The sequence below is a fragment of the Microtus oregoni genome, unplaced genomic scaffold, assembly GCF_018167655.1.
Source record: "Microtus oregoni isolate MIOR12 unplaced genomic scaffold, Mior012 000079F_003, whole genome shotgun sequence".
Lineage (NCBI taxonomy): Eukaryota > Metazoa > Chordata > Mammalia > Rodentia > Cricetidae > Microtus > Microtus oregoni.
The window spans coordinates 110,477-129,734 of NW_024544155.1; the positions used below are offsets into that span (position 1 = coordinate 110,477).

At 33.7% G+C, this 19,258-nt stretch overlaps 1 protein-coding gene across 1 annotated transcript in view; it reads right to left on the reverse strand.

Annotated features, from left to right (window-relative positions):
* Nucleotides 1-19,258, reverse strand: part of Cfap47 (cilia and flagella associated protein 47) — a 279,387-nt gene that overhangs the window by 19,238 nt on the left and 240,891 nt on the right. Inside the window, 6 exon segments of the mRNA XM_041642780.1 lie at nt 1,384-1,545; nt 2,101-2,272; nt 3,356-3,511; nt 7,807-7,901; nt 9,344-9,503; nt 16,097-16,195. Coding sequence (XP_041498714.1) covers nt 1,384-1,545; nt 2,101-2,272; nt 3,356-3,511; nt 7,807-7,901; nt 9,344-9,503; nt 16,097-16,195 — 844 coding nt within the window.

Here is a 19,258-nt window from a genome sequence, read left to right on the forward strand (position 1 = left end):
AAGTGATTATATAAGTTAATATTTGGAATTTCATAGGTACATCCAGTTTCTACTTTGCCTCCCAGGGTTCTTCAAGGTAAATTCATATTTACCAGTCACCATGGATAGAGTTGATTCACTTTTATCTAATTATTGAAACCAAAGTACTTAGGGATTTTTTCCTTACAGAGTATACTTAGCAAACATCCTTTATATGCCTGATACTTAATGAGAGACTCTGAGTGCCTTTCCTCACGTAATTTGGTCTAGCATGGCAGCATATATACTAGACATTTCATGGCACAACACATCACAATCAGCTTTCTTAAAGCTGAAGTGGAATAAACATATCTTAAAAGAGTCTAGAGAAAAATGAAACATTACTATTTGGGGAACAAATCAAATATCAATTTCCTTCTCAGAAGCTACTGTAGTTACAATAAAGTGCTAAAAAAAAGAACTCTGAACCATGAATTCTATATTCAGCAAATAAATTCATTTGTTAATGAAGGAAAAATAAAGATAATCTCATATTAAGCCAAACTAAGAATGTTTCATTAAATCGGGCAGTGGTTACACAAGCCTTTAATCCCAGCACTCAGTAGGCAGAGGCAGCAGATCTCCATGAGTTTGAGGCCAGCCTGGTCCATAAGAGCTAGTTCAGGACAGGCTTCAATGCTACAGAAAAACGCTGGAAACCTCTCCCCCACAAAAATGTTTAGTTAATGGGGCTATTCTTAAAGAACTGGTAAGGAATAATATTGGAACAAAAATAAAGAAGATAGAAATGGAATAATAACTTTAGCAGGAAATACAAGCAAGAAAATAGGGCAAAATTAAGGCTAAGCCGAAAAGACTACCATCCTCACAAGTAGTTCTTTACAATTTCTTTGAAATGTATGTAATTTCAGTACAAATAGAATGGCTGAAGATATATAGGAGAAGCAAAAATTAAATGAAAGATAAATCTACAGTTATATCTAGTAAAGTCGGAACTTCTCTTTTATCAGTTTGCTAGATCTGGACTTGGCAATAGCTTAGTGACACAGTGCTTGTGAGGTATGTGCAAAGCCCTGGGTTCCATAAAAGACACCTCAAAAACGAAAGCAAGAGAAGTGAAAAGAGTAAGCACTATCATCAACCTGGCTCATAAATACTTGCCAAACTTTGGCTTCTTTTATTTTGTTGGTTTATATTTTATACATAAATATTTCACCCACAAGTTACCAAAAAGCATAATTACATGTATAAAAGATTTTTTTCTAATTTCACAAGAATTGAACAAAAACAATTTAAAAAGACTAGTTCTTCATCTACTGTCTATCTTAAATGTCGTTTTATATTTCAGCATTAATTATATTCATAAAACAAGTTATATATATATATATTGTTGATATATAATACCTTGTCTGACTTGTCAGTCTAAATTCTGTGACAGCTGTCTTGAATAAACCGATTCCTTGGATGTCAATTACATCCTCCACTTCAGGTTCAGTAGCAATCAACGTTATAGGAAATTTCCAGATTCCATCTGTTATGCACTCAACTTTCAATATGATATGAGTCCTTGAACACATACACACACACAGACATACACATAAAAATAAAAATACAACAGTAAGACAAGAGATTATATTAATTTAATATCTAAAGTAAAAATGAACATACCTCTTTGGCTTAGCAAAAGAAGGTTTGTATTTCATTTTTAAAACCCTAGATGACTACTATTTCTATTTTGTGAACAATTTTGTAGTTATTAATTTTCAGTGTCATTGTGCCTTTTGAGTTAATTATTTTGTGAGTCTTCTTATGTACTCTGTATTTAGCTCAAAAATACAGTAATTATTGCAAAACTGACTGCAGGTTTTCTGTAAGCAACATAAACTATTAGTATACTTAGTAAATTATAGGTACATTCTGGCACTAGTTCAATGAACTATATATTTTTTACATTAGAATCATTTTCACAGCCTATTAGCTGGAAATGATATTGCTCCAAATGATTATGCATACATAGTATTAAAGAAATAATGTAATCCAAAGATTGACAGGCAGTAAAAATAACATTTTGAAATAAATGCATTGCAATACCATATTTAAAAGAGAAGGAATTGTGTTTACCGGCATGGTTTTTTTGGTGTAAATATCACATTGAAAATCAATGAAATTATTTGCTGTTTTGCATTAAAATGTTTTGCATACAAATATAAAGTTACAGAGGATTCCAGGCTACTCTTCAATTCTTCAGTCTCAAATTCTATCTCATATTCAAATTCACGCCTTTTAGGAGTTACTAGAAAAATGAAAATGAAAGTACGTATCAATTTAGCTTGTTATACATAAACTGAACATCAATTTATGTGTCAACATTATTTCTAAACAGGTTTATATAAAAAAGATGCAAATTTTATCCTGCTTTATTTTCATAATGTGTACTATAATACCAGAAATATAATACTATGAGCAATTTTATTAAAATAAACTACATGAATAAATATTACAATATAGAATACCATTATCAACATCTTTAATTCCTTACAATTTCAGCTTACAGAATGAGGCAAACTTAACAAAAATTGATATTCAATACTAATTATGAAAAAAATACTTTACATGTGTAATATCTGATGAATATATGCAGATTTAACTATTAATTAATTTTCTCCCTGTTGATTATGTATTTTGCTGTGATAACTTGTATTATTTTGACTTCAGAGTTTGGAGTTTGAAATTTATAATTCTCTATTCAAAACATACATCCCGTTATTTTAATTTGTACAGAAAATATAAAATACAAATTTAACATGTGCAACAAAATTCGCTATTTCGAAAATGATTTAAGTATTACATTTGATTCATGTTAATTTTTCTATTTTTTTTTAAAGTAAGAAGCACTCATTCAAATTTGTTTAAAAATGTTATATGTCTTCAGTAACAATTTGTGAACCTAGAAGAGACTCAATGTTTGGTTCAGTGGCAGAGTACTTGCATATCATGTATGAAATCCTGGGATAAATCCTCAAAGTTAAACACACACACACACACACACACACACACACACACATACACACGCACACACACACAGAAAAATAAAGACAGATATAGAAGTTGAGTTCAAGTGGAAATTATAATAACTGAAGTTGAGAGATTTACCATTCGTGTCATACAAATCAATCTTGTAACCATAACTACTATTACTACTTACTGCTATGAAAAGACAACGAATTTAACAGAATTCTTGAGTAGTTGAATGTTTCATTGCAAAGGAAAAGTAAATGGATCTTAATTACTAAGCAATCAGCAGCCTACATTTTAAAGTAAATGAATTTTTATTTACTATAGTTAATTATTATAACCATGATTATAATTCTCTTACCATCAACGTCTTCATAAATACTGTTAGTCGAATTTCTTTTTGGTAAAACTACAAAGTCTATCTTGTCATGTGATGGACGTTGTCCAAAAAAGTTACCAATCATTGTCACTTCCACTTTCTCTTCTACCCGCTTGTTGGCCTGACATTTTATGATAACTGTAGGATAAATTTTTTTTTAATTTTTATTTTATGTTTTTAGTTAATTCAATATTTAGGTAATACTATTATTATTATTGTGATAAAATAAACTTGTGAAAGTATAACTTCATTAAACATAATTTAATTTGGCACTGCATATGGCACACACACTCATATAATAGATCTATGTATTTATATATTGTTTACATAAACATCAACATTAAATAATACGTAAAATAGTATCTGTCTTAGTGTTTCTATTGTTGTGAAGAGACACCATGACCACAGCAACTCTTATGAAGGGAAAGATTTAATTGAAGCTTACATTTCCAGAGGTTTAGTGCACTAACATCATGGCAGGAAGCAAGGCAGTACTGGAGAAGGAGCTGAGAGTTCTACATCTTGATCCATAGGCAACAAGAAGTAAACTGTGTCTACACTGAGCATAGCTCTAACAGAGGAGACATCAAAGCCCACAGTGACACACTTCCTCCAATAAGGCCACAGCTCTTAACAGCACCAATTCCAATGAGCTTATAGAGGCCAATATGTAATATATATATGTATATACATACACAAAGACACACACACACACACACACACACACACACACACACACACACATATATATATATATATATATATATATATTAGATGATTAGAGACTATATTAGGATGTAGAAATTTTTTTCTGGAACTTAGATGCTCATATCATTACTTCAACTGACTGGCAACTCTGGTCATGAACTACTTTTTAAAAATCTGCATATTTAGTGTAATACTCTCAGATCTACTTTTATAACAACAGTAAAATGTATGCCTTCAAGTAATTAAAATATAAGTACAATAACCTTTAGTTTGTAATAACATTTAAAGTACATCTATTTGGCTTTTTACATGTACTTTAAAATTCATACAAAGATTTTTAAATTTCAAATTTGTAAAATCTATCATGTTAGTGATTATACATAAGACTACAAAGACTTAATATTAAACTTAAATGTGATGTATTAATGTTAATTCATAGCATCCATGATCCTTCTGTAGTATGTTTAGTATGTATTACCTGCCAATATTTATGACATTCAAATGTACAATTTCTCACTGATATTATAATAAAATGTTTGTATATATAATAACTAACTATATAAAGAACAACTGATATTTGATAGTAGCTCTATAATACTATGGAGCAATGTATATGGAAGCTCAAATATACACAAATACTTTCCCAAAATGTACTGGTAAACTTCTACTCCACACAAATTATACACTGAATATAAGAGAAACATTGAAACTTATATTTTAAAATGTTTAAAGAACATTATAGTACATTTTTTTAGATTCAACAGTAATATGGTCTTATCACATAAAAATTAACTGATATTTTCTGACATATTTTCACAACATTTATTATATTCCATTAGCATTACAAAGTTAATTTTATATTTTATAATTATATATTTATAAAAATATAGTATAAAAAATAAAAATAACTGTACAAAATTAGAGCTAAACTAAAGGAATGACATAGTTTGGTAAAATGTACAAATTTTCTTAGTTATAATTAAATTCAAACTCAAGGTATTAAGTTTGAAGATAATGGGTTCAATTTATAATTGGTGTAATGTTACCAGTCTTCACTGGTAAGTCTTTAAGTTATTAATGATCAGGATTAATTTCTTATTGTGTTATAACAGGTAGTGGAAATGTTTTCTAATTTTCTGCCCCAGTGGACAGTAAAAAGATAAGTCACAAAATGAATTGGTAGCTTATGGAACAACAAAATTCTCCTGGGTTTTCAAATAATCTGAATATTACATTAAAAAGGAATAACAGGCTTTGGCCCTCCTGTAGCTGAACAGAAAGCAGTGAGTTACCTATGGAATGCTCTGAAGACAAAAATGTAAAGCAGACTTTCTAAAACACAGTAATATATGTGCATAAAATTTTACTCACTTTTCAAAAGGATTCCTACAAAACTTAACAGCCAGTAGAACTTTAGACTTGTGGTACAACGGTTTAATACCAAATACCTAATTTGCTTCAGAACACTTACATTATTGCTATTTTGTCTTAATCTGACATATACTAGTTAAAAAATTCATAATTTAAATAGGCAAGTAATTAGCAAAAGGTCCTCAGTAATAGAAAAACTATGTGACGTGTATTTGATTTTCTCTGGAGGAAATACATTAGAAAGGCTTTTAAAGAAATGCAAAGGTTTTTGTTTTTAAATTTTTATTAAAATGTTTAATAATGAAAAAACAAGATTGTCTATAATAGGAAGACCCAAACAACATTATCAGAATACCTACAGTTTAATATCTAGTTTTTAATATAGTACATGTAGCACCATGGAAAACACATAATTAATATAAGACATTTTATCATATATCTGAAACATTTTGAAAATAATTTAGTATATTAGGAATGACTTATGTAAGTGTTGGTAAACTTAAGAACAAAACTGCAAATTACATTCACCTGTAAATGCCAAAGGTACTTGGTATGGAAGGTCCTTATGTGTTGCTTCTATTGGTTAATGAATAAAGAACTGCTTTGAGCCTAGGTTTAGAAAGCTAGGCTGTATGCTGGCAAGAAGAAGTGCGGAGTCAGAGAGAAGCCATGGAGCCACCAGAGTCAGACATTCTGAAACTTTAGTCAGTAAACTACAGCCATGTGGCGATACACAGATTAATAGAAATGGGTTGAATTAAGAGTAAGAGTTAGCCAATAAGAAGCTAGAGCTAATGGGCCAAGCAGTGTTTTAATTAATACAGTTTCTGTGTGATTATTTTGTGTCTAAGATAGCCAGGCAGAAAGGACAAAAAAAGGGCTGTCCTCCAACAGGTACTTCTGGATGTACTGACTTTTTTTTGCTAGTTAACAGAAGGAACAAGAAAGACAGGACCCTAAGAAGGACACATGTGTCTCCCTGGGAAGACGAAATAGATTAGATGTCCTGTGTAAACTGGCGGGGGGAGGGGGTAAATGGGAGGGGATGGTGGGATGGGAACATGAGGAATCAGGATGATTGAGTTGGGGGCACAGTGGTTGAATTGGGGGCAGAACAATAAAAGAGATATCTTGATAGAAGGGGGCATTATTGGGTTACGGAGAAACCTAATTCCAGGAAAACTCCTGGGAATCCACAAGGATAACCCCAGCTGAGACTCCTACCAATAGTAGATAGGTTGCCTGAAATGGCCTTCCCTTGTAATCATATTGGTGACTAATCTGAATGTTATCATAGAGCCTTTATCCAGTAACTGATGGAAGCCGAAGCAGAGATCCACAGTCAAGTACTGGGCTAAAAGTCCAGTTGAAGAGAGGGAGGAGGGATTATATGAGTAAGGTGTGGTCAAGATCATGATGAGCAACTAACAGAGACAGATGGCCTGAGCTCATGGAGTCTAGACAGACAGCTAGGCAGTTGGCATGGGACCGACCTAGACCCTCTGCATCTGGGTGACAATTATGTAGCTTGGTCTATTGTGTGGCTCCTAGTAGTGGGACCAAGACCTGTCCTTGATGTATGACCTAGATCTTTGGAATCTACTTTCTATGGTGGGATGCCTTGCCCAGTCTTGATGCTATGGGGAGGAAGGAGTTTGGTCTTGTCTCAACTTGATATGCCATGCTTTGTTGACTCCAAAGAAGACCTTACCCCATCAGAATGGAGATGGAGGCAGAGTAGATGGAGGGTGGGTAGAAGGGAGGTGGGAGAGGGAACAGGAGGAGAGGAGGGAGAGGGAACTGTATGTGGTATATAAAATAAACAAACAAAAATAAACAAAGAAAGAAAGAAGAAAGTAATCTTGTTTTTTTTTTTTTATAACTAGTGCTAGCATATGTAGGGAAGTACAAACTCTGGTAGAATCAAAGTTTATCATTTCTTTCTCTTTCAAAGTGTGAAGATATAATCTAAGTTCAGTAGAGATTATTCATTTTTCACTTCTTTGTTATCTCATTTGTTTTGTTTTGTCACTGGAGATGGAAACCAGACTCTTTGACATGCTGAAGAAGTGAAGCATTCTACCACTGAGCTATGTTCTCAACCCAGATGCTTAATTCTTTCATTTTCAATAACTGGTGAGGATAATCAAAGAGTGGAATTTCAAGTCTTTGAAAACTCCACCAGAATTACTTATGGCAGGTACTCAAGACACATAGTTTATCAGAGCTACTGGTGAGAAAGTAATGTCATAGCATTCTCACCACTAGGGCCTGCATCTGCACATATGGGTTAAGGGATGGTTGAAGCCTCTCGGAATTCTGTGTTTTTTCTCTCCTGTGTAAAATACACTTACCTGCAGAACTTTTAGGGGGTGGTGCCTGTGGAAGTCCAATGATAGGGTACATCCAGTGTATTGCTTGAATTTCCCCATGATCTACTCCAATACAACTATTTACAAAGTAAAATAAGGAGAGTTAACACAAAATAGAAATACTACCAATGTAGACTTAGGAAGTAATAATTATATATACATACATTTAAATTTTGTACTATTAGTAAAGAATGCTTATTATGATTTATATATATAATTATTATTACATATACATATCTATGTAGCAGCAATTAATGAAAAAAGAGGTCCTAAATATGAAAGAGAGCAAGGTGGGGTACAAAGGAGTTTTGCGTGAGAAAAGGGAAACGAAAGTATATTATAATTTCAAAAACATGCAAAAGAAAAATGCTGTATTCTTTATTAATGTTAAGTTATTTTAATAAATCTTTTGCAATTATATTTTGGCAGACAAATTTACAGAACAGAAAACATTTTCTTAAGCTGTTGATGTTATAAACATGAGCAATGAAATCTTATTCCAAACTTAATCATCATGGCATGTAAGTTAAAATGCAGAAGTTTTGGTTAGCTACATTTCAAGAGGTAAAACAGTTCATATGGGTAACATCCTAAATTATGCAGCAAAAAAACAAAACTGCTATTAATCGCAGATTTCACAAAGGAATGAAAACTTCTATTTTAAGGTGATAGCAGTTAAAATGAGAGCATACATCTCATCTACTAGTAGAGAAAAGAATTTAGAAAAGTTGGCTGATTATTTGTGAAGATTGAATTTTTGGCAAAATAAAATATTAACTACTGAACAGTTGTGCATGTGACTTGTGTAACTGCTTCCTAGGACACCACCTTCAAAATGGCTCTGTGCTTTTCACCACAACTACACTATAATTCTCAATAACTTTTTTAAACAAGATTATTTTCTCTGTAGTTTTTCACTGGGATTATTTATATGTGCATGTTGTAATGAATTGTGACTCTAGAAATGGTGAAATGCCTAAAAGAATGGATAAAAACTGAGTCATAGTAAAGTCATGTGGAGAAACATGTGAATATATGATAAACTAAGATTTCTATTTTATTTAGGGATTCTAGACAAACCAACTATAAAGGCAGGGAAAACATTTAAATTATGTACTATTACTGAAGTATGCTTAACTTTAAGCTAGGCAAAAATGTTAAGTTCATTGTGGCAATGATAAAGAAATGCTACACCCTGGTTAGAGCAGTGTTTCATCACTTGGCAAGGGCTTTTCTTGCAAGTTCTTTATTTCTCTCAGACTAGCTGCTGATGCAGGTTGTCTTCAAGTTATTATTTTTTGTTTTAGCAGTCAGTCACTATTTTCCCTTTGTATACATTTTGTCCACTATTGTAAACTTTAACACACATATTTTATTTTTCTGGACATAAGAGTTACAGTTGTTCAGATCAAATAAAATACTGAATATTATGTTGAATATGTAGCACACATTAAGGAAACCTAGCACATTAAGTTTAGTAAAAACACAAATTATTAACTTTCTATATCCTAACTGTTACCTCTTATCTTCTAAACTGAGTTCATCAAAATTGTCAATAAGCCATTTTTTTTTGTTTGCTCTCTTCACCTTAACAATCACCATTGTTTTGTATAACGTCATAGTGGTAGGTATAAATAACACTGGGATATCTAAACTTCCTTTAGGAGGCACCACAATTCCTGTAAAACGCAAAATATAATGTCAAATGTTGTAACATGTTTGTTTAGTTCTATTCATTACTGCTCTATTCACAAAAGCCAGAAATGGAAACAACCAAAATGTCCTTCAACTAGTGAATGGATAACAAAAGTGTACATATACATAGTGATATTCTATTTACCTAAGAAGATAAATGAAATCATGAAATTTGCAGTTGAGTTGATGGAACTGGAAAATACACTGAATCAGGTATTTCAGGACCAGAAAGACAAATGTCACATGTTCTTTCTTATTTTACACCATAATCTTAATAGCAGAAAGGAATATCCTAATATTTGTACGGGCCATTAGTATTTCAAAGTTCCTTCTACACAAACAACCCCCTCACATTCTGTTAAATCATAAATGCTTCTAAATCTTTCTGCTAAATTTCATGAACCTTATTCAAAGACACATTTTATTCTGAGATAAGAAGCTTCTTCACAAAAAGCTTTGAACTTGAGAATTGTTAAAATTGACGACTAAGGTTATTTAGAGTGATTGTAGAATAAGGAAACTCATAAGTTTTGCTAAATCTTCCCATGTATGAACTAGAAAGTGTGGCATTTTATAGTAGCAATGTTTGTTGTGCGTTTAAGAGCAGAATATATGTTGGGTCCAGGGTCATGCAATAATGGACGACAGACCACCAAAGTCTATTAAACCAGAAGCAAGCTTTCTTCAAGAAAAAAATGAAACGAAAAAAAAAATCACCGTGGGGGATACAAAGCTTATCTATCAGCTATAGCTGTGACCACAGGCAGAGATTAGGCTTCTGAAATTGTGGAAAGGAAGGCTGGTTTGGGCCTTCTCTTATAGCAAAATCAAACACCAGGTGTGAGTCAAAGAGCTTTTACAACCTTGAGGTCAGGCTTAAAGAAAGTCACATTACAGTTTAAGTTATACAAATTTTGGTTATAGGACATTAGGATGTTAACTCAGGATGTTTGTGAAAGTCTGTGGCTGACACAACCAGTTTTTACTGTCCCTGAAAGAATGCTAGGCAGACGGTAGAGTCACATAGGGCCACAGTTAAAAATTAAGAGAATACATGCAGAAGGTCCCATAGAGGCAATAGTTAGAAGCCAACCTATGTCCCCAGTACCTGCCTAGCTAGAAAGCTGGGAGGCAGAAGAGAAATGTTAAGAGTTTAACTCTGTACACAGTAGCTGCCAGGATGTCTGCTCTTAAGGCAAAAAAGTGTTTGTTTGTTTGTTAAAGGTTAACATTGACTGCCAGCTGTTTTTTTTTTTTTTTTCAAATGTCTTTGGGCTTACAATTTTACATTTCTATTTCCCTGGACTGGACCCTTTATTTCTATATTCTAGTCTTGGACTCTTCATGTCCAGATATTTGCTTGGTGCCTTCATGTTGCTGACACTAATTTTTTTTTCATTCACGATGAAATCCAAACTTAAAAAAAAAACACCCAAGTTATGAGAGTCAGAAGTCAGAAAACCTCTAAAATATTGTGTTTCCAGATTAACTAGAAAAGTTTTAGCTTTACCAAGGACTATTTAAAAACCATGCTGTACATGGAGCTAGCTGAATCCCAACTCAAGCAAAACTCTCTGTTTAAGTAGAAATTATGGCAAAAGAAACACAGTATTATGAGACAAAATTTGAAAAAAAAAATACTTCCAACTGTTGAACAAAATGAAGAGATTGGTGCAATGGTGATGCAGTCTTCGTACAGTTTCATTTTATTACATCTAAGGACGTATTTCCTGCACTCTAAATAGTATTCTTGTTATAAAACTGATAAGAACCAAAACACTTTTGATCTGGATAATTATACTAACTGTTATACTAATTAATTATACTAAATTAATTAATTATACTAAATTATATTATATTAATTAATTATACTAAACTGTTAAAACCATTAAGAATAAAAAGAGAAATTGAATACCTTTAAAACAGTTCAATTCAAAATTCTTAGATTACATTAATTAATAGTTTCATCCATAGAGGAAATGTTTTAAGGCCAAGTACTATGATTAATAGTTAATATTTCTTTTGTCCCATATCTGAACTAAGTAGTAACTATGCAATCTCTTATTTACTTGGCATAAATCATCAAATATTAAGCATGATTACTGATCATTTAGAAATGAGATAATTGAGACAATTTGGTTAAAAGTATTTTATCCAAAATTTCTCTGAAAACTTGGACAGTTTACTAAAAGGTATCTTATCTTCTTCCTTTTCTTAAAAAAGAAAGAAAACCTATATGAGCTTTCTATTTTAATAGATCATTGATGTATGGACCAGATTTAATGAGAGTGAATTTGTTCTCCAAAATTAACAAATTTGTACAATGTGCATATCATTAAAACTTGTGTACAGAGTTCTCTGTTAGAATGTGTCAGGTGTTTGATCACTGTATTGTTTTCTTTTATCAATATTTTTTTATTGGGCTCTTGATGTAGGAGTCTCCTCTGTGTACTGTGATTAACATTAATGAGTAAAGAAACTGCCTTGATCTGTTGATAGGGCAGAACTTAGGTAGGCAAGGGACTGGATTAATGCTGGGAAAAAGAAAGCAGAGTCAGGGAGAAGCCATGGATCCTCCGCCTGAGACAGATGCCAGTTAGAATCTTTGTCAGTAAGCCACTGCCACGTGGAGATGTACAGATTAATAGAAATGGGTTAAATTAAGATATAAGAATTAACCAATAAGAAATTAGAGTTAATGAGTCAACAGTGTATTTAATAAATACAGTTTCTGTGTGATTATTTTGGGTGTAATCTAGCTAGGTGGCCGGGACAAACAAGTGTCTCCTTTCCCTGTAACAGGCTCTCAAACATTCTTAGCACAGTAAGAAATTTTTCTATTACTATTTTATGTTTATAAAACTTTTTCTAATTAACAAAGGAATAATCTAAATCAGTGTATATTGAGAATGTCATAAGTGCAAATCCCATGAAGTGTGTATATATTTATAGAAATATCAGTCTTTCTTTTAATTACTTGTTTCCTTATAGCTGAATACTTTATTTCTAATTTATTCTAATATATGCAATGAAGAACATATTCAATGATACTGATATTTATATAGAGATACTTTCTAAAAACTACTCATTTCAAATATGACTCAGTAAATAAAGTCAGTTTCCTGATAAGACTAATTACTCTTATATTTATAGAACTTTTTGATACTACGAAAATTACCCAGTAGAAATGAAGTTCCAGGTTGGTATCAGCTATTTCTCCATGTTCTTAAACTTAAGTATATAACTTCAGCAATAGGGTCTAACCATCAAGTTCTAAAGAGTAACAAGATTAATGGAAACAGCTTGTAATGTTTTGGGGGTGTTTTATGGAACTTGACTGGCTTATAAGTCAAAAAGATGTATTCATTACGGACACTGGGGTTTTTATTTGATAACCTATGCTGTCGGGAAAAGAAACTGCACCCTGCTCCCTAATAATAGTAACTTTGTTTAATCTTTCTCTGTCTCTCTGTCTCTGTCTCTGTCTCTCTCTCTCTCTCTCTCTCTCTCTCTGTGTGTGTGTGTGTGTGTGTGTGTGTGTGTGTGTGTGTAAATACTTTAGGAAGCTTATACAGTATAGGGTTTCCATATGGCAGTTTAAAAGATATTTCCTACTCTACATCATCTTCCTATCACCCACCACATTTAACTCTACTGTTCCATTATCCCCATTTCCTCATCATCACACAAGTTCTATTCACATTCCCTTGAAATCTATTTCCTATAGCCAGCCCCTTTCTGGCTTCCCAATATCTATGAGTACTCTGAGTCAAACATAGAAACCCAAAGTTTTAAGTCTATTACCCACATATAAGAGAAAACATGCAACAGCTGCCTTTCCTTGTTATGTCCAGCCATGAACCTTGTGAATGGCTATGCCCGGTGAAAGAAAGGAAATCCTTAAAGATAGGTTTTTGTGAAGTGTACTTCACATTTTCCTTCTATGAAATAACAAAAATAAGCCCAAAACATAAATATCGCTCCTTTGTAAGAATGCATTTTGACTATCCACAGAACTGACAGAACTTTTTTTGTGTCCGTACTTCCTTCAGAGCTATGGAGACATGACAACTTATATCCATTGGATCTTACTTTTAGACCTAAAAATACATAAGCTGTCAGCCAAAACCAAAACAAAAAAATCTTAAGAATTCAGTTCAGATGTAATTGAAATTTTGACGTTCAAGATAGAGCTCTAATTACATCTGACAGATTCATGTTGATTTTTGTTTTAAACTCTTCTTATACACCATATTCTGTATGTCCTGCAATTTTTACTTTAAATGTTTCAAGTGAGAATGTTTTAATTTGCTTCTAAGACTGAAGATAACATTTCCATGCATCAAAAACTTCAAATCACTTGTTTTTTTTATATCAAAAGCAAACATTGTAAGAAACTAATGTTTATAAAGTATAAAAGAGGAATTTTGTTGTCAAGAAGGAACCAGACAGATTTTAACACATGGCTTAGAACAATGGTTCTTAACCTGGGGGTTGTGAATTCCTGCCTATCTGATATTTATAATTCATAATGGAAGCAAAATCACAGCTACAAAGTAGTAATGAAATAATTTTATGGGTGGGGGGTCATCAAAACATGAGGAACTGTATTAAAGGGTCGTATCCTTAGAAACACTGTTAGACATATTTTAACCTACAAGACTCTTAAAATTAAACTGAAAAGGATAGTACAAAATTACATTAAGTGTCCCCTCAAATAATTCAACTATACATCAGCTACCACCGTTACTATCTCTAAATGTCTTTTTATTGTTTTTTATTTCATGAAACCCTCACCCAGATACCAATTCTCTAAATGATAGTGTAGTATACTGCATTAATCTTCAGTAGTTTTGTCCCGATTTCTTCCTGGTTACCTTAATGTAGATAAGTGTTCAATTTTAAGCACATTAAAATTTAATGTGTGCATGTATATATGTATATATATATATATACACATGTATGTATATATATATACATATTACACACACACACACACACACACGTGTGTGTGTGTGTGTGTGTGTGTGTGTGTGTGTGTGTGTGTATGTTGGGCCAAAAGTATCTCAGGGCCTGTACCTCAAGGCCTATAGAACAGAAAAAACGCCTGGCTTGAGTTCAGGGCCTATACTTCAAGGCATGTAGGACAGAGTAAAACCTGGCTAGAGTGTGAGTGAGGATGAGACAGCACAAACTAGGTTAGAGGTTAGTTAGTCTTGTTTATAGAGTGAGTTCCAGGACAGGCAAGGCAAAGTCTACACAAGGAAACCATGTCACAAACCCCCTACACCCCCAAAAAAGAAAAGAAAAAGAAGACTCTAACTCAGAGGCAATAAAATGCTGTTTAATTTTTTTCCAAATCTCATTTTTCTGAATTCAATGAGATAATAATAATAATAATAATAATAATAGTTTCACATTAGATAATTCATTATATTTGAGTTTCTGATCTAGGTATATCGCAGTTCTCTCTCGAAAAGCCTGAACTCTATGGAATAGCATGCTTTCTTTACTTACAAGTGTATTCCCCCTCAAGTCTGTGTGTGTGTCTACCATATGTGCATGTGTGTGTGTGCACAATTATGTGACAGTATGTATATGTATGGATGTGTAATTGAACACCATATTTCCACATTAGGTATTTCTTTCCTCAATCACTCTCCATTTTATTTAGTGAGACAACTTCTCTAATTGAAGTAGAAGTTCATGGATTTCATTAAGCTGGCCAGGCAGCAAGTTCCTGGACTGTGCACGCTTATAACTCCCCAGTGTAGGGATCACAGCTGTGTGCTGCCACACCAGGCTTTTACACAGGTTCTGGATATTGAACTCGATTTCTTCTGCTTGCACAGGAAACACTTTATTGACTGACCCATTCTATTTTTAATCTTTTTTTGCCACTCATCTCTTAGTTTCATGCCTCTGACTGGAGCTGCTTTCATTTTCTTAATAAACGACATCTTTGCTTTAAAAATGATCCTGATTCAGATGATTAAAATAAATACAAGGAGATAATCAGCCCACAGTGGGGAGATTTTAGTAGTCATTTTTGACTTCAATTAATTGATTTTTTAAAGATAAGATTTATCATATTACCATAAACTTGATTATTATCATTTAATAACTACTATTTTAGGCAAATTCATAATTCTTGAGATATAGTGGTTTTTACTCGTTTATGGCACAGGGGATTAAACCTCAGACTTCACATGGGGTAGGCATGTACATACTACTAGATCTATATTACCAGCCCAAACTTTAGATTTTTATGATGTATTAGTTTTTAAAATTTCTTCATATTTTGTAGCTATCGGTGTGATTAATATGTGGAAAATCTGTCTTTACACCTTGAATTGAGTTTGCAATAAGTCATTATGGAATGTTGTAATCATTTTGTAAGTATGTGTACTTTTAAAACTTTTTAATCTTCTTAAGTATTCCCTACTAATACACCCTATTTTAACTGGCATAATATTAGAACACTGAAGCTTTCAAAAACAAGTTAAATCTACATACAGAATATCTTTTAAATGCAGTAGTGCACAGAACAACAGAATATAAAAAAGAAATTCTGTACCATGTGTACGCCTCATGGAGCTAAATCGGAAGGCAGAATTCTCATGTAGGAAGCTATTCCAGCAATTGTCAATTACAAGATTCTTGGGTTCTTCTTTATCTAATTAAGAAACAAAGAGATATTTACTCAAGAAGATAAAGTTCTATGGAAATGGAAATTAAACTGAGTCCTTTTAAAACTTAGATGAGTGTGTTTCAAAGTATGTTTTGACATGAAATTTAAGTGACATATTTGAAGAACATACTCGACATTACAATTAGTTTTCTACCTACCATCAAAATATTTAAAAATTGATTCACAAATTATTGAAGCTTTAAGTTCCCAACAGATATAGATCATGTATTCATCAAAAAATGGATTATAGCTTTTAATGTATACTGGGTGTATATGTACATATGTATGTGTAGGTATGTACATACATATGTACATATACACATATAACATTTATGTGACATTAATTGTAAGATTAATCTCAAGGTAAAGAAGCATATAGTAATTGCATATAAAATGGGATAGATGCATAAGTTCGTAAATGTCAATATGCATACTTGGAAGGGAATACTGAGAAATATTTAATTATAGAAGTGATTTAAAGATGCTTTGAGTTTGTTATATAAATACCAGTCTTCTAAAAGTGTAGTTGTGTGGCAAATTGCATTGGAATAGATTATAATGACAAGATCTTAACCAGAACTAATAAATCAGAATAATTTGTAAAAAAAATTCTGTAAATATTGTAAACTAACTAAAAAAAGTGTTTGTAAGAAAGTTGAGCCTTAACAATTATTCTATTTTGACTTTACAGTATTTGAAACAGCTTTTTCATTGAGAAATCAAAGATATATAATGCATTTAAATTGATATATCAAAGGTCTTTTGTTTGATGCAACAATTTTCCAGTCATAAATCTCAAATCTTGTAACAGTATTTTTCATTTATTCAAATACATGAAATTTGAAGATCTGGGGATTCTTCCCATATCTATATTTTGTTCTATTGTGTAAAGTCATTTTTTCTTACAAGCAAACTATGGTGATTATTATTATACTTAACAAAAATATTTCTTTAGCTTTGAATGTGTTTTGGTATGATCCTGAGAGTCTCCAGAGACAACATTTGCATCATCATACATTAGTTACATTTATCAATGCTGAAAATGGAAGTTAATTATGATAACAATATTTTAATCAGTATGCACATCTTTACCTTTCATATTGTTTCTAATAAGTTACTGATGCCAGAAGCAGAGTCTAATTTTATTCAAAAATTATAAGAAAATTCCTATTGCACTTACATTTAGATAAAGTAAAAAGACTTTATAATCTCTAGAATATAGCTATTTCAGTAGGAAAATAATGAAAATGCTTAGTTTGTACACATCAATTATTGCTTCATTCACCAATACAAGTTTTCAAATACATAATTATATGGAAATTCCACTAACAAAATGCATTAGAAAATCAGAAATTATGTATTGGTATATTTGTTATAAATGTATGTGATAGTTTTGAAATGTATATCCAATAGTTTTCAGGTTATAATAGATGGTCAATAGTAGATAACTATATTTAACTCCTGGTTTATCAACACCCATGTCAAAATGAAAATACTATTTGGAAGGAATAATACTGCCAATTAAAGTAAAGCCTGATGTTAAAAAGTTCATAAATGGGTGGCCTGCCTGCACCAAGCGGGGTAGGCGCTTTGTCTGCGAGCTGCCCAACCAGCACGGAGGCCTGATCTTTCGGCGCCAGGAGACCCAGCATTGGGGTGAGTTTCTGGCCCACGGCGCCAGCCTGGGACGGGCAGCTCGGGGGTTTCTTGGCCCCCTGTCCTGCTTGGGCTCTCTGCTGCCTCTTTCTTCCTGGCCCACCCAGCTTCCGTCCAGAGCCCTCCCCACTTCGCCCCCACTGCCCTCTTTTGGCGCGTGGCATCGCCCAGCCCAGCCTATCTGGGCGCTGGGTCCGAGTACTCGGGGCTCCCGGGGGGGCAGCAGTTCCTTTGTTTCTGTGGCCTGCCTGCACCAAGCGGGGTAGGCGCTTTGTCTGCGAGCTGCCCAACCAGGACGGAGGCCTGATCTTTCGGCGCCAGGAGACCCAGCATTGGGGTGAGTTTCTGGCCCACAGCGCCAGCCTGGGACGGGGAGCTCGGGGGTTTCTTGGCCCCCTGTCCTGCTTGGGCTCTCTGCTGCCTCTTTCTTCCTGGCCCACCCAGCTTCCGTCCAGAGCCCTCCCCACTTCGCCCCCACTGCCCTCTTTTGGCGCGTGGCATCGCCCAGCGCAGCCTATCTGGGCGCTGGGTCCGAGTACCCGGGGCTCCCGGGCGGGCAGCAGTTCCTTTGTTTCTGTGGCCTGCCTGCACCAAGCGGGGTAGGCGCTTTGTCTGCAAGCTGCCCAACCAGCACGGAGGCCTGATCTTTCGGCGCCAGGAGACCCAGCATTGGGAGAGCCAACATTGGGGAGAGACAGCGTTTGGTAGGCAAGGAGACCTAATCCGGTAAAAGAAGATCCATAGGGAGCATTTGGAAGAAGAGATGGGCCGACGTCAAGGCAAGAATTTGCCCAACAAGCTGAAAAGCAACATGAAGCTACCAGAAACAAGCGACCTCACAACGGGAGGACAAGAACACCTTAATCAAGAGGAAGGAGAAAAGATTGACTTCATGAAAGTGATTGACACCCTTAAACAGCATGTAAAAAACGCCCTTATAGAAATGGATGAGAAATATAACAGAAAGTTCGAAGAATTGAATAAATCAGTGAATGATACCCTAGAAAACCAAGGACAAACAATCAAACAGATAATGGGAACAGTTCAAGACCTGAAAACTGAAATGGAGGCAAAGAAGAAAACACAAACAGAGGGCCGTCTGGACATGGAAAATCTAGGTAAACGAATAGAGACTACAGAAACAAGCATAACCAGCAGAATACAAGAGATAGAAGAAAGACTCTCGGATTCAGAAGATACCATAGAGAAAATAAACACACTGATCAAAGAAAACAGCAAGTCCAACAAACTCTCATCACAAAACATTCAGGAAATATGGAACACAATAAAAAGACCAAACCTAAGAATAATAGGAGTAGAAGAAGGAGAAGAAGAGCAGCTCAATGGTCCAGAAAATCTATTTAATAAAATTATAGAAGAAAACTTTCCCAA